At 33.3% G+C, this 17,333-nt stretch overlaps 1 protein-coding gene across 1 annotated transcript; it reads right to left on the bottom strand.

Annotated features, from left to right (window-relative positions):
- Positions 1 to 128: 128 nt before the first annotated feature.
- On the bottom strand, positions 129 to 4,831 carry LOC131020954 (serine/threonine-protein kinase D6PKL2-like). The gene is made up of 2 exons (XM_057950009.1): positions 4,201 to 4,831; positions 129 to 1,057 (listed from the first exon to the last, which is right to left on the bottom strand). The coding sequence occupies exons 1-2, from the start codon at positions 4,698 to 4,700 to the stop codon at positions 256 to 258; spliced, it is 1,302 nt and encodes a 433-aa protein (XP_057805992.1). The 5' UTR covers positions 4,701 to 4,831; the 3' UTR covers positions 129 to 255.
- Between the last annotated feature and the right edge of the window lie 12,502 nt (positions 4,832 to 17,333).

Raw genomic sequence — 17,333 nt, 5'->3', positions numbered from 1 at the left:
TTTCCATAGAAAATGATTTCATTTTAATTGAAGAAAAATTATTTATTTTATAAAACATATAAAGAAATATTGAAGAATAGTTAAAAAATAATTGTACTCCACCCATTTCCATAAAAAAGAACACGCTCTAAATGAAAATAGAAAGTAAACTGCCAAAATTAGAAGTGATACGTAGAATGACAGTTACATTTGAAGATTTAAACATTATTTACATAAGTTTTAATAAACTCTTGTTTTCCAAGATTTTCTAATTTACTAATAGTAGTCGACAGGAGTATCAGGGCAGCTTTCATCCGACAAAAGATCTCGACTGAATGGAGGTGGAACGAACGGTGGACGATTACATCTCAAGAGCGCCCAATTCACTCCTTGGAAAAATGGATGCTGCTTGATCGCCGATGCACCCATCGTCGACCCGAGCCTCCGCACCGGATCCTTCGCCAGCAATTGCGCTATCAAGTCCTTAGCCGGGGCTGGCACCCCCGGCTCCTTAGGGAACTCGAGTGCCCGTGCCATGATATTCGCTAGGGTTATCTCATGGTCCATCCCGCGGAAAGGCGTCACCCCATAGAACAACTCGAATATGAACACCCCTAGGGTCCACCAATCCACCGCGCTCCCGTGTCCCTCCCCGGAGACTATCTCTGGGGCCAGGTACTCGTGGGTCCCGACGAAGGACATTGACCGAACGTCAATCGGCTCGGCCACGAAGGCCGGCCCCGCCTGGCGGCCGGCCTTCTTCCTCTGTTTGCGCTTGTTGTGGAAGCACGACATGGAGGGGACAATGCAGCTGGGGAGGATGCAAGAGGTCGAGCCGAACCCCGGCCGGTCGAGGGCGTAGTCGCCCTGCGGCAGCGGTGCGCTCGGCACGCTCTGGCTCGGGATCACCTGGGCCGGAGTCGAGGTCGAGTCGTCGCATCTCAAGGACAAGTCAAAATCGGTCAACATTATATGACCGTCAGATCGGACCAACACGTTCTCGGGCTTGAGATCACGGTACACGATTCCCATCATGTGCAAGTACTCCAAAGCAACCACAACCTCAGACGCATAGAACCTAGTTAAAACACACACACACATAAAATCAAGAAGAGTTGAGACACCAATGATCTATGTAGGAAACATGATTGGTTGAGACCCAATGAATTATTGATGAATTAGCATAGCCAAAAGAAAGGGGCCTAACTAATTGTTGTCACAAGCTCACCACAAACAAGCAAGATCACGGTCGAAATTTAATGCTGCAGAAAATGGTGCCCTAAACATATTATACAATATCATTACAACATTAAAAAGAAAGAAATTCAACTCTATCATGTGATAATCATGCAAAAGAAGAGACCAATGTGTTTTGCTGTCGGTAGAAGTATAGTTTATAGCATGTCTAGGACCCCCACACCCCACCTCCAACTAAGGAAAAACAAAAACTAAGAGGGGGGCCTCGGCCTCCCACGCCATATAAAATTCAAAGCTTTATTTTCTCTGTTTGTGGTTTTACTTTTGTTGCTTTCTTAATGAGGTTTAGCTCTTTTCCACTACCAAAAATGAAAGATCTTTGGAAACTAAAAAGTGAAGTTTCTCTTACCTTCTTAAAGATAAGATAGAAGATAACCATTTCTAGCTAGGTTTACAATGAAACTTACTGCCATCAAACCTATCAAATTATGCTATCACAAGACACATGATGAGATTATGATCATCAACAATAACATGTCCAATGCAATAATTCAATGTATGTTTTGTCATGGAGCAAGATGTTTTTTTTGTAAAGTCAAGAAAAAAATCAATGGGCTAGCTACAAAGTCGGCATTAATAGATTCATGATCGATTACCTAATATCGCTCGAATATAATATCAAATCAAGAGCTTATGAAGATTTTTGTAACACCTCATTATTTCCAATAAGGACAAACAAATTAAATTGATGCCATTTCATTCACACCACAGAACCAGAGCATCCACATTGTCTCATCATCCTAGCTTCACTAGCATCAACATGGCATAATTGTCAAATACCCAATTTTGTAGGGACCATATAATAGTTTTCCTGTTCCTAAGGGGTATGACAATGACAATTTTTTTTAAAAAATAGTCCAATGGGAATCCCACAAATTCAGCAAAATGTTAGAACCTTTGCATCTCAAAGGCCTTTATGGTCCTCATTTTAAGGATCATATGCTTGAATGTGGCAAAACATTAAATTATTAGATAAATTAATAACCAAGGGGTGTTAATTCTATCAATTCATCATTGATCATTCTAATATTATACTCCCTCCTATTCATAATATAAGTCTTTTTGAATCTTTTAATTAGTTGTATTTTAAATGTAGTTTTGGAATTTAATACCAAAATTATCCTTATTAACTCTCTTCATTTATGTCTCTTTTTTATATTTTTCATCAAATAATAATTGTTTCATGAAGGAAAATTATCATTGATTAAGGTTAATTTAAGTATTACTATTATTTTATTAATATATATGCAAAATCCTAGAAAAACTTATACTACTATTATAAATAAGGAGTACATCATTTCACCCTAGAACACAAATATTATCTTGAACAAACAACTCAATTTCTCCAATTTTTTCCAAAAAAATCTCTCAAAATTGATCGAATTTAACCGAGTGGCTGCCTTGGGATCTGTAAAAGAGCATATACCAAATAATTTATTCATGGGTCACGTGTTTTATTGCACGTTTTGTAAGTCAACCATAATAGAAACGATATCAACACACACACACCGCCACGAATTTGAGCTGGCATGTTCCTTTATTATTACAAGCTTTCAAACCAAATACTTCCTCCGTCCCACTGTATCTGAGACTCTTTTTATTTAAGGCGTCTCACTGTAAATGAGACTCTTTTCTTTTTTTTGTAAAGATTTTACCATTTAAATACATTTTCACTTTTTCACCTACAAATAAAATACACTTTTTCTTAATTTTCGTGTAAAAAAAAAGTCTCAGATACAATGAGACGGAGGAAGTACAATGTTTAAAATTCACATACTTCCATTATTTTACAGAATTGCTAAATTCAAATGTATATTTTTTACGATAAGATCGCGTCTTATATTATAATTAAATTATTTTCTTTTTGAAAGATATATAATATCTTATGAATTAATAGTACTCCATCCGTCCCATTAAGCATGACCCATTTCTTTTCTGCACGAGAATTAAAAAATTGGTATTTTATGTGTTAAGTGTGGTAGGTGAAAACGTGAAAAAGTGAATAAAAGGTAAACTTTTTGCCATTTTTAAAAACAGATCAAATTTCATAAGACAAATCAAAAAGGAAACTGAGTCATGCTTCGTGGGACGGAAGGAGTGCGATAATCTACTAGAGATGCATTACATCTAAAGATCTAAACGGTATAAAGACAAGAAAAAAAATCCACAGTGGGGCATCACGGTAATTTTGGAGGCAATAATAAATGGACAAATATTCCGTAAAAAGTAAACGAGCACGTGCGGTCATAAGTAAACGAATAGAGTGAATCTCGCAACACTTTCAGTTTTCCACTTTTAACCTTCCAAAAACGAAGCCAGTGCTACGCTACCGTGTTTCGTATCGGATTGTACCATTATATTTTCCGGGCCCCACCGAAGACACTGACCAATAGGGTAGTGCCCACCCCCACCACAACTAGCTATGCCCCACTGACTAACACCAGGGGGTGGGGCCCGCTCCCTGCTGACACCTCACTCTCACTAGCTTTTCTATTTCACCATCAAAACCTAGACACATTCAAAAACTCCCTTCCATTTTCCCACCCTAAATTTCCTCTATATTTCTATATTTGAAATTCTCCGCTTACCACACCAAAATATATAGTCCGCAATTATTGCCATGTTTCTAGAATTCGTGTCAGTTTTTTTTTTTTTTGCACAAAGAGAAAGAAAAGGATTATTTGGAAATTAAATAATTACTATAGGTTTTATTATTACGAAATTGAGACACTAATTATTAAGATTTCTACAAATAGAGTGTTATGAAGAATGTGGTTTTTAATCTACAATATCCTTGTGATGAGTGCATGCAGGCGCGACACAGACGAGTGCTCCTCTATTATGTGAGAAATAAAAATATAAAAATCAAACCCATGTAGTAAATTAATTACAGTAATTTTGAATGGCGGAAAAAATAATTTAATGGTGCGCTGGTTAAATGAAGAAAATGGTTAAAGTAGGCACCTGACGGCGGATTCCGGGAAGCGCTTGCAGGGCTGACGCTGGCGGAGGACGTGGAGATCGCCGCCGGGGCAGAACTCGGTGAGCAGGCAGGACCACTTGGGCGTGTCGACGGCGGCGTAGAGCGTGGGCAGAAACGGGTGATCCAACATTTCCAGAATTTCCTTCTCTGTCCTCGCCCGCCCTTCCTTGTTGCGGCTCGCCAGCTCCTTCCTATCCATCACCTTCGCCGCGAAGAGGCTCGAGGTGGGCGGCTTCAGTTCCGCTAGGTAGACGGAGCCGATGTCTCCGGCGCCGAGGCGGTGGAGGAAGCGGAGGTCGGTGAGGGAGAGGGAGGAGAGGTGGGGGTCGCCGGAGGGGTTGAGCTTGGAGGGGGGGAAGTGAGAGGAGGGGGCGGTCCAGTCGGAGCCGGAGCTTGTAGAGCGGTGGATGTCGGTGGCGGTGGTGGTGGTGGTGGAGTTGAAGCTGAGGCTCTGGAGATCGTCGTCGAGCCATGGCTCCATCGGGGAGGGGGAATGAGGGGGCGGGGGGCGGAGATACTAAATATATATAGACTTAAATGGGCCGGAAAAGAAGGGTGGGGGGCAGCATTGGGGGCTGTTTTGGGGGTCTTGAGAAATATGCAAACGGAATTATGGAAGGGGGCATTGGCCCCGAGACTTATTTTACTCCCTCCGTCCCAATAAAAGTGGCCACATTTTCTTTTTGGGTGTCCCATTAAGAGTGACTACTTTCTAAAAATGGCAAAAGTTTACTTTAATTAAGTCAACAATTACTCACTAATTTGGTCAACAATTGTAGGCCACTTTCTAAAAATGTCAAAATTACTCACTAATTTGGTCAACAATTGTAGGTCACTTTCTAAAAATTACTCACTAATTTTGGTGGGTCACACTCAATTAAAACATAACAATCCTCTTCTTAATCTCCGTGCCCAAAAAAAGTGGCCACTTTTATTGGGACGGAGGGGGTATTTTATTTCATTTCATTTTGTTGTTTCTAGTATACTCTGTTCATCTCCAAATAATTACTCTATCTGTTCCATTACAAATATCTTATTTTTCATAATGAGATGTCTCATTACAAATGTTTCATTCAGTTTTAATAATATATTTTCTCTTTATACCTAATATTTAAATAATTTTATCAATCCACTTTATCTACATTCTACACAATTTTTAATTTTCGTGCCCAAAAGTAATGAAATATTTATAATGGGACATGAGGAGTATCATATAGGGAATGGTATTAGTTTTAATAAAGGGTTAATTGCCCCTAAATACACCACATTTCCTTGAATTCTACAATTGCACATCACTTTTAAAATCCGCCCCTAAATACACCACATTTCCTTGAATTCTACAATTGCACATCACCTTTAAATCTGCCCCAAAATACATCACCTTTATATTTTTTCTGTTTTTCCTCAAGAAATAAATTAAAGTGTTAATTTATAAATTTAAATATCTTTTTAGCAGCGAAAATATAATAAAATAAAATTCTTTATTTATTTTTATAAAGAATTTTATTTTATTATATTTCCGCTGCTAAAAAGATATTTAAATTTATATTTAACACTTTAATTAGATTAGGGTGTTACCACTTTAAATGACGTGACTTCCAGATTGACAAAACTGTGTTGTTTTGAATGTTATGATCATATGTGTTACCATTTTATTGACGTGGACAATAATTGCATGTTCCCACACTAAGTATACTATGTATGCTTATCCCATATTTAATATTTCAGGTAAATGACATTGGAGGCGCGTGGAGAGTCGAATGGGCTCGTTGAACCTCTTTAAAAAAAAATAAAAATAAAAAATGTTTCTTTCAAACTCATTATATTATTCATGTGGTACTTTTGATTATTGTAACTCTAAATTCCAAATTATATCGAATTCGTGTGAAATTTATTAAAATAAAAGTTTCCTTTTATTTTCTTAATGTCATGACTTGTTTATTTTTTTAATTCAAGTTCTTTCTAAAAATTTATTAGAGAATTTATTTCTTTACGAAAATACTTATATATATATATATATGATTTTAAACTTTATAAGAATTTTATTTTATTATATTTCCGCTGCTAAAAAGATATTTAAATTTATAAATTAACACTTTAATTTATTTCTTGAGGATTTTTTAGTCATGTGCAAAAAAAGAAAAAATATAAAGGTGGTGTATTTTGGGGCGGATTTAAAGGTGATGTGCAATTGTAGAATTCAAGGAAATGTGATGTATTTAGGAGCAATTAACCCTTTAATAAAATAGTTGAGTATATTAGGAGCGAATAAATGATTTTATCTAAATTATAGTAAAATAATGATAATTAAATTATATTGTGAGTAAACAAATTGTCCACTATATAGTAGAATAGATAGATAAATTGATATATTGAGAATAATATGTTATGAGATAGTGTCAATAAATAAAAATGGACTATTTATGTATCAGAATATTTTGGGGATGTAGAGAATATATTTTTGTGTTGCTATATAGAATCTCTAAAAAGTAATATTGTTGGGACTGTAAAATTTTATTATTTTGGAGAAATAATAATTAATTGATAAATTAATAATTTATTAATTAAAAATATATTTTATACTCAATGAATTTAAATTTTCCTTTTTTTAGGGAACATTCAATTTAATTTCAATTGCACATGGATTCATCAAACTTAGAAATAATAATGTACGAATTCAATAAACATGAATCGAATTACATAAAAAGATGTTCAACAATCTTACAATCTCGACTTGATCAAAAAATGTTCATGTAGGGATAATAGCCAATTGGTGAACTCAAATACAATGATTAAATCATCTTGGTTACTATTATAAAATTGATGTGATCGAACTACATATTAAATTATTCTGATGAAAGTGAAGCATACCAGAGATTTTTAGAAGAAATTGTTGGTTCGATAATTGAAAACTCAATTGAAGCAGACATACTTAAAAAATCGAATCTCATGAGTCATGAGGTTCGATTTAAAAGGCGTTGGTAACTTAAAAGTCTTGGAAATTCTTGTTTAATTTGGCTTTTCAATTTCCCATTCATAACAATAATATGAATAAACGTGGGGTGGAAATAAAACTCTATTATTGTTAAATGATAAAGTTTCGGTGATGGGTCGGATCAAATGTTTGGATCTCGTACGCTATTTCGTTTCTTTTGTTCAAATGAGATAAATAGTATTAGGGGTGATGAACGGGTCGGGTACGGGATAATCATACCCAAAATTCGGGTACCCGTACATAAAATTTAGTATTTCTGTTATTCATACTCAAATCTAAACGGTATTCGATCGGTTACCGATTAAATGAGACGGTTATATGAGTCGGTTAAACGGGTAACCGAAATACCATTAAAAAAAATTAACTATGTTAAATTGTAGCTATTTGGCAGAATTTATTTAATCAATTCACCTTCACGATTCCTCGTGTGATGATGTGATGAACAAGTTAATGATTTCATTGAGTTGAGTTAATATTTTAATAGAGTTTAATAGTTTATTATTGATTATTCTATTATACTTTGACTATTCGTAAGTGTATTTAATTATTAGTTTTTAAATTGATACATTTCATTTCACGTAAAGTTGTAGTTATATTATACCCATAATCGTACCATTTAGCCAAATATCGGATATCGGTTATCCGATAATCGGCGGGTTTCGATTCGGTTCGGATATAACCAATACCCAATATCCAAATAAGCAGCCCTAAAATAGAATCACCTTTTAATTTGTTAAAATTGGGATATAGGAATATTTAGATTCGTATAGACTACTGAAATGAGAGGAATATCATTGAACTCTAGTAAAATAAAAAGTAAATATCATAAAAATCCCTGAACTATACCCACTTTATCAAAAATACCCTGAAACTTTTGAAATGTTCTCTAAACCCTCAAATTATCATATTTTTATCAAATACATCCCGCATCTATTTTTCGGTCACAAAAAACGTGTCGTGGCTCGCCGGATGCCACAATGTAATTTATATTCTATTTTTTAAATGCAATGGCAAAAACAATATCGTTTCGTACTATATCATTTAATAAAAATCCATTCTGAAATTTAAAATTCACTCCTATCGTGTTTGAAATTCACGCTAATAACCTAGAATTAGGGATAAATACGATGGAATATGGTATGAAACTAAGTCCTTTTTTCCATATCATTTTAAAAAAAAATAGAATATAAATTACATTGCAGTATTCGGCGAGCCATATCACGTTTCTGGTAACCGAAAAATATATGCGGGATATATTTGATAAAAATCTGATAGTTTGAGGGTTTTGAGAAAATTTCAAAAGTTTCAGGGTATTTTTGATAAAGTGGGTATATTTAAGGAGTTTTCATGGTATTTACCCTAACATAAAATCATGTTATAACCTTAATATAGCTACTAATACGTTTTTATAAAATGGTGATGATTGTAGCTTTTTTGGTCTTAATCATAACTAGTGTATTACCCGTCGAAATTCGACGGGTATATATTTTCTTGTAATTTATATATTTTATGTTATTCATATGATAATTACATAAAATAACTTTTTATGTAAATTATTTATATAATTAATTAAATTAAATTAAATTAGTAATACATTTTAAATTATATTAATCTCAACAACTTTTAGCAATTAAATTATTAATTTTGTTGAGATCATAAAAAGACCCATTAGTTTTCATATGAAATTTTATAAAAAGTTGACGCGTAAGAAAAAAAAAAAGAGTAGAAATACATAGAAATTTGACATAAGTATGATGGAGGATTGATTTGTTGCATTTGTTGTTACAAGATTTATTAATTTTGTTCAATTTTTTTATTTTGCCTTTTGACCATAATTTTATATGGAGTTTGAAAAATCATAATTGAATTGTGAGTATCATATACTTCCGAACTTCTAAAAGCATAACTAATTATGAAAATAATCTCGCCTGATATTTAAAAGACCATAACTGATTTATCGAACATCGTATCATTTGGAGTTTTAAGACCAACCAAGTTGTGGGCATCATCTCGTCGCAAACTTGACAGATCACCTCTAACTTCTGAGCATCATCTTGTCTGAAACTTGAAAGAGAATCATCTCGTCTAAAACTTGAAAGAGCATCATCTCGTCTGGAGTTTTGAGCATCATCTCATCTAAAGTTTGAGAGTGCATCATCAAATATGAAATTATATTCAACCATGACTCCAATTGTCAACTATCTAACAAACATAACTCTAACAATTTAGATATTTTATTTATATGTGTAATTTTATTAGTTCAAACTCTAGAGAGAAAGGAAAGAGAAGAGTTCTTAAAGCAGTAAAAGAGAGAGCGTGTGCTTTATTTCATCATCGTAGGTATTTATAGGCATTACAGTCGGGGTAAAGTAGTAAATCCGTTTGGTCATCTATTCCGCATGCTCGCCATTAAACTAATTAAGGCTATTATTAGCTTATAACTTGTCAGGTCGTTGTCCCCTAATTACAGAGCTGGATTATGTCCTCATCATCCCGCTCTGTCTAGTAGCTCTGGATTTCCTTCCTTGGGACAGACTTCTACTCTTTGGCTCCGCTCTGCTAAGTAGCTCCGCCTTTTGGCGTGTGGCTCCGCTCTCTGGCTCCAATAGCTTAGCTCTGACTCTGGGTCTGACGATTTGGCTTTGGCTCTGACTCTAACGACTTAGCACTGACTCTGGATCTGGCGACTTGGCTCTGGCTCTGACTTTAATGACTTAGCTCTGGAATCTCTGCTCTTGCAACTTGGCTTTGGCCCTCTGCTCTGGTTAGCTCTGGCTTTGGCAGCTCTGCTCTGGAAGCTTTGCTTTGGCATCTCTGCTCTGGTTAGCTCTGGCTCTGGAATCTCTGCTCTGGCTAGCTCTGGCTCTGGCATCTCTGCTCTGGCAACTTGGCTCTGGCCCTCCGCTCTGGAAGCTCTGCTCTGGTTAGCTCTGGCTCTGGAAGCTCTGCTCTGGAAGCTCTGCTCTGGCAGCTCTGCTCTGGAAGCTTTGCTCTGCCAACTCTGCTCTGGTTAGCTCTACTCTGGACTTTTCCCTCTGCCTATTTCTCACATCTTCTTTGCTCCCTGCTGCTCATCTTTGGTATTCCACTTTGGTATTCCAAGCAAAGCCACGTGTCCTGATCTTAGGACCTTGCATATTTCACCCCTCATCAGAGTTGATAAATAATATTGCTTCCATGCAACAATCACAACACGCTTGATAGCAGATGCCAAAATTCTTTCCAAAATTTGTTCTTTCTAAAATAATAATCATTCTATATTTAAAATAGTGAAACGCGTTATTAAATTAGAAAACTAATTTAATACTTACCATAGGTGTGTAGGAAAAATCACGGCAGATCAGGAAATGGAGGTATCAAAACAGAGAAGTGGTCGGTGGGGTGGGGGTCGACGGCACGGTGGACGAACTCCAGGGCTCAGCGGTGACTCGGCGGCAAACGAACCGCAAGCTCAGCGGCGACTATTTCGCCAGAGTCTAGAAGAAGGAACGGCAACGGGTTATAGGAAAAAGAAATCTTACGGCTCTTGTATTAATTGCTTCGAATGGAGAATTCTCATGGGTTTAAGAAGTGGAAACAGAATCTAACTAATTAAGGAATGGAAGAGGGAGTCAGAGATGAGGCGGAGCAACGCCGCCCTTAGGACGACGGCGACGCCTGAATTTAGAGGGAGAGAAAGGCGGGCATTTTAAGGGGGGAATTAGGGCTCGATTTGAGTGTGCAATCGACTTTAGAGAGAGAAAATGATTGAGAGAAGAGAGAGACAGTGAAGGGGGAGACGATGCCGACCGGATTCAGGGACGGCGGCAATGGGGTGAGGAAGAGGGAGGTGTGACTTTTGTTTTAAAAGTGAGAATGAGAATATATAGATTGGATTCTCAAATGCCACGTTGGAGATTGAGATTGAAAAGAAAGAATTTGAGGCCTGCCACGTAGGCTAAGGCCTAATCGTATTATATATTTGATATTATTATTATTATTATTATTATTATTATTATTATTATTATTATTATTATTATTATTATTATTATTATTATTATTATTATTATTATTATTATTATTATTATTATTATTATTGTAGTAATGGACGAACAGAAACAAATAAAGTTTGCAGAAATGAAAAATATATTTTTCTTCCCTATATAAATAAAATGCATGGATTTATTTTATAAAAAATAAAAATAAAATTTTAATTATTTTGATAGACATAAAATAAGATTTTGTTTTAAAGTAATCAGTTTATAGAATTTGTGCCTTATTATGCAAACATGTAAATCAATGACCACACCCGTTTATAATTTACATATACGTGCATGTCTCAATTCAAACTTAATTTAAAATTAATTTTATTGAAAATTAAGAATATAAATATTATATATATATATATATATTCATATAATATAATATATTGCAACATATACATATAATATGTACGCTATTGAGAAATATAAAATTAATAACAAATATACATCTAATCACTAACATTCAATTAAAATAATTTATCGTATATAGATTATATTTTTTTTCTTATCAGACATGTAAATCTAATTTTTATCTAGAAAAAATAAATAATAAAATTTATTAATTTAGATTATATGTAATGTTAATGTTATTATATATATATATTATTAATTATATTTATTATGATTAATGAATCTTTATATAGAATGTAATAGTTAATTAATTAATAAATGATGAAGATTATATATGGTAAATTTTGAAATGGTGAGATTTTAGATATGCCACATAGGTTAAGGCTTAATCCTATTATATAATAGATATGGTAAATTTTAAAATGGTGAGATTTTAGATATGCCACATAGGTTAAGGCTTAATCCTATTATATAATAGATGAGTTCAATAACATTTTAAGAATGATGACCTCAAATAGGTAAAAATTCGTTAATCATGGTTCATGCACACCTTTTTATTTTGCCATATTTGCAAAGTGTAGTAAGAAATAGGTACTTCGTTTAGTTGCTATAATTGTTATGTTATAGAGCAAATAATGTTTTATTGATTAGCATCAATTATGGGCTTTCCATCTTCAAGCTAACATGTTATAGAATTATAGCGTTTTCACTTTTCAATCAAGAATCATTACTCCACTTATTAAAAGTTTATAAATTTAAGTGATTTAGTAGAATGTCTTAATCTAAGACCTATCACAAAGTCCAAACAAGAAAAATAGGCCGCCAGAGAATGGATCATTTTGGCCCAACAATTAACTCTAACAGATCCAATTAGAGCCAATCAAAAGAATTATAGTAACAAACAATCTGTTAAAAGGGTATTTGCCAAATTTTTGAGGGCTTCAAATAAATTTCAAGATATTTGATGATTATAAGTTCTTCTAAATCATCTTATAAAAATTATCTACGCAATGTTTAGATAATTTGTGAAGATAATAATGGAGATTGTATTATTTATTTATTTTTAAGTGAAGATGTTTTAACTCTTCTCTAAATTTGGCCGTGTTAATGAAATATGAAGAAAGTATAGGTTTACATAATAATTGAATGTTAGAAGACTAAAGTTTGTGATAATTACATATGATGATTTTATGGAGTATGCGATGTGATGGTTACGAACTTTTTAAAATTAATTGAACCGAATACCTTATTGAATTCAGTGCATCGTCCAACAAGTCAACAACTGGCCTTAAATTCATTAAAAAGAAAAGAAAAGGGTAAATTGTATTAAGGCACCAACTTGAACTCATTTTTCATTTTCAACACTACTATTAAATTTTTGTAAATAAATACTCTCTCCGTTTTTATTAAGTGTCCCCAGTTAAGTATCCCCAACCGTCAAAATACACATATCAATAAAATAAGATATTTTACATTTGTAACCTTAGTAATTGTCATAATAAATGCATATATATAACTAATTATTACATTCATACAAGTATTAAATAAAGATAAAATAGAAAAAATGTCATAAATATACTCTCAAATTTTGAAATGGGACACTTATTGAGAAACAAAAAAATGTGCTAAATGGGACACTTAGCAAAAAACGGAGGGAGTACATATTCTTTTTAATTTTTGCAATTAAAACTTCGACTTAATTTTTTTTTTAAGGTAGTCAGAAAGATGACATGACATCTTGTTTCCACTTTTCCAAATACTAAAACGACATCGCTTCTCTCATATGGAGAAAACGACATCGTTTTATTTCGGTCCACGCTGGCAACGAGATGTCGTGTCGTCTTTCCGACTGCCTTAAATTTAAGTCTAAGCCCTAATTGCAAAAACTGAAAAATATATATATTTATTTGCAAAGATTTAAAATAGTGTTGAAATTAAAAAATGAGTCAAAAGAAATAATCTGGACTTAATTTATAGTGTGACTCGAATTCATTTATTTGCATGAACATAATTAAACTTTGACTGTTTGCATGACTTAAAGTGTTGGCCAGTAGTTCTCTGAACCCTTGGACACCAAAAAATAAATGCTCGAAGCATCTCAAATTCAAATTTAAACTTAAATTGTCTCTCTTTTTATTTTTACTTGAACTTAAATTCAAATTTCAAATCTAAAATTTATTGTTACGGACCACAATATTTACTTGTGGAAAATTCTATTAAACATATACATAAAGTCATAAACTATACTAACCCATTGATTTTTTAGCCATACGTGATAATGAATTTATATATTACATGTACATGTTTGATACAATTTTCTATACAGAATCATATCATGTAATTATGCACGGTTGTGTATAGTTTCACTCTGATACTTGTAAATGTTTTTGTATTCATCAAACCTGACAACAGAGTAGTACCATTTAATCTATATTATGTTTCACATTTTGCACCAATTATTCATCGTCTTAGTAAATCTCAGAATAATTAATTAATTGATTAATTATGATTTCCATAAATTTGATTATGCTTTACCACTAGAAACATTCGATGGGGCAAAATGAAGTGTGTTTATGGGGTGTATACAGGAGTAATAATTATGGTGCATGCAAAGTTAGGTGAAATGGCTTTCGTCAATAATATTGGTTTGAATTAAATTATATTTATGGTTCTGCATATTACGAACTGTCAAAAAGTTGGAGCTGTCCATGCCTCATTGCCTCTGCATTAATTAATATCTTCATTAGATGCGCGTTTTGCTATTTTTACTTATAATAATATGATACTAAAAGAATCTAGCTAATTGTAAAATTTATTTTTATTTTATGTTTAAATCATGAAAGAAACTAAATCAAGTATCTATTATTTATTTATGAAGGATTTTATTTAAATGAGATTTAGACTAATCTCTTCGTTGGATCATTTTCCTAATAATTCTTGAATTTTGAATTTGAAAATTAGCTGAATATATAGAGAAAGATGAAATTTCAGAAAATATCAATAAAATATTAGTATTAATAAGTAATACATCAAAATTTGGGTACAATCGAGTGTACCGTACAATCGTCGATTATATGATTCGAATCAGGTTTAGATGAATATAACTCGATTATATGGGATATTTGATTGTTTCCAAAACCACAAGCAGTAAGCAGTATCTACAAATTGAGCAACAAAATCTCGGCCTGGATGATTTTGAATCTGAATTATATAAAGCCCATTTATTATTGGACCGAAGAAAAGTTATCCAAATGATGGGCCTAAAATGATGACGAGTATGTAAAATGTTATGACAAAAATACAAACCAATCTTCTTTATTGAATTCGAAACAAAAATAAATAAAATAAAATTACAAATGTGTAGCGCTCATTTTAATTCAAATTTTAATTTGAATTGCTATTTTGTGGAAACCAATCAATGTCTCAAAGAATATTTGACGAGACCAATAATATGAGTATGCATGACTGGGGTGGCAATCGAGTCGAGTTTGGGTATCCTACTCGAAAAAATCATATACCTGAATGGAAAAAATGGTCGAAGGCCTGTACCTTAATACCCTACTCGGATACCCGAGTTAGGTATTCGGGTATCATAATTTACCCGAATTAATTCAATTTGCAAAATTCCCTCCAGATTGATAGGGTATTCGGGTACCCAATTTATCCGATTTGGGGTAATCGGGTACCTTAATATTCAATTATTGGGATATTTGCCGTAAAATACACGAACTTTCGATAAATTCTGATTTTTCCTGTGACCTTTAAAATTTGAAGAAAAAAAAAATACACCACCTTTCGATTTTTTCTGATTTTTCCCATGAATTTGAAATACTCCCAAATAGAAGCTGATTTTAAGGCTTTTGACTTAGATTTGTTTATAACTAAGCCGATGCAACGACTTTATTATACCACCTTTATTATCCGTCACGCTTAGGTATAAAAAAATCTAAGTCAAAAGTCCTAAATTCAGCTTCTATTTAGGGGTATTTCATACCCGTGGAAAAAATCAGAAAAAATCGAAAGGTGGTGTATTTTTTTTCAAATTTTAAGGGTTATAGGAAAAATCAGAATTTGCTGAAAGTTCGTATATTTTACTGCAAATATCCCTTTTTAAAATATTGATTTCCCCCCTTATTTTCAGCCCTTAACCTATATCAATGTGTTTGCTTTCAATTCTTTGTTATTAACAAATAATATAAAAACACACAATCAATATCTCATTTTTTCAGTAGACTCTAATATTGATACTAACCTAATACCCTAAATATCTAGGTATCGGGTACCCAATACTCGATACTCAATCGGGTATCGGGTCGATACTGATTTACCCGATATCCGATTCCAAATTTCCCACCCTTATGCATGAGATAATTATCCCAAATTATACTTTCAGGACTGATGTTGAATATCTCGAATTCTAAATATCGCCATGCATCTCCTTTGTAGGCTTTTCAATTTCTATGTATTCGCATCGTTGAACCTGCATATATATGCACATAATTTATTTTAAAATATTATTTATATTCACAAAAATCATTTTTTTTATTAAAAGTAATTGCAAATGTTTTCATTCTTATTGAATTTTTTTATATTTCACACAATTTAATATAAGCACCATAATTTGGTTAATCAATGTCTGAAATAATATTTGACGAGGTCAGGAATGTGAGTATGCATAAGATAATCATGTGAATTTATACTTTTCGGATCGAAATTAAAATTCTCATTCTCAATATCATCATACTCTCCTTTACGGAGCTTCTCAATTTTTCCGTGCTCATGTCGTCGAAGTTGTATTAATATAAGTATTAAAACTTTTAAATAACCAATTTTCTTAAGAAAAAGTTAATAATTGCCATAAAAATAAAAATATTTTAATTCAAACCATTTTTTGTCTAAATAGATTATTTTATTCTTAATGGAAATTATAATAAAAACATATAAAAATAAAAATAAAAGAAAATATGAAAAATTGAAAACAAAGAACAAATAAAAATTTCAAAATTTCATCCATCCAATTATACAACCAGACCCAAGTCTGCCGCCCACCCTCTCCTCCCCTCCTCTTCTTTCTTCTCGTCAACAACCCAAGCAGGCGGCCGACAATTCTCCACCATCCCCCCTCATCTTTATCTTTCCTTTTTTCACCAACTACCAGATTCTCCACCAGTTTCTTTATTCTCTACAACTACTCGGTCCGCCGTTGTCCCCCTATTTTCCTTCGTTTCTACATCGATAGAATTATTCAGATTCTGAGAGGATGACTATCCTGCCAGAATTAGTGTATACCTAATGACTATGTGTTTGTGGGCGAATAGACAGATCAAGTGTCCGTGACAGGTAGCCTCTTCTCTGATGCATAACTTTAGATATGATGGATTACAAAAGAATTTAGTTTGCGCAGACGAACTTTAGACTCACAAAAGAATTTAATAAGCTTGAGCCTTTTAGCTAAAAACTCATTGTTGTGCTATTGAAATGATATAATTTATATAAACATGTGCATAGCTTTTGGCATGTGTTCACCTCGTACCCTCGTACTCAACGTTGCATATCTGTATAAATGTGCAGGTTGAGCAGTAATAGATATGATGGAGTGCCGAGTGAAACTTTTGTCGTGTTTGATAGGTGAACGATGGGTGCATGTCTTCATACACGTATCTTGCCTTTTTGTTGATTTTCGTTGCGTACAGTTAGTTATGATAGATTCTATACTATGATGTGTTCGTTTGAATTTGCAGACAAG

Source organism: Salvia miltiorrhiza, chromosome 1 (genome assembly GCF_028751815.1).
Source record: "Salvia miltiorrhiza cultivar Shanhuang (shh) chromosome 1, IMPLAD_Smil_shh, whole genome shotgun sequence".
Taxonomy (NCBI): Eukaryota; Viridiplantae; Streptophyta; class Magnoliopsida; order Lamiales; family Lamiaceae; genus Salvia; species Salvia miltiorrhiza.
Note: the sequence above shows the minus strand (reverse complement) of the source record. Positions and strands in the feature narration are given on the sequence as shown.

What these genes read in the sequence shown, in the direction of transcription:
- LOC131020954 (XM_057950009.1), bottom strand. Translation starts at nt 4,700, where the DNA reads ATGGAGCCATGGCTCGACGACGATCTCCAGAGCCTCAGCTTCAACTCC. An exon ending in TTCCCGGAATCCGCCGTCAG is followed by an intron (nt 1,058 to 4,200) that starts GTGCCTACTTTA and finishes TGTTTTAACTAG; the next exon opens with GTTCTATGCGTCTGAGGTTG.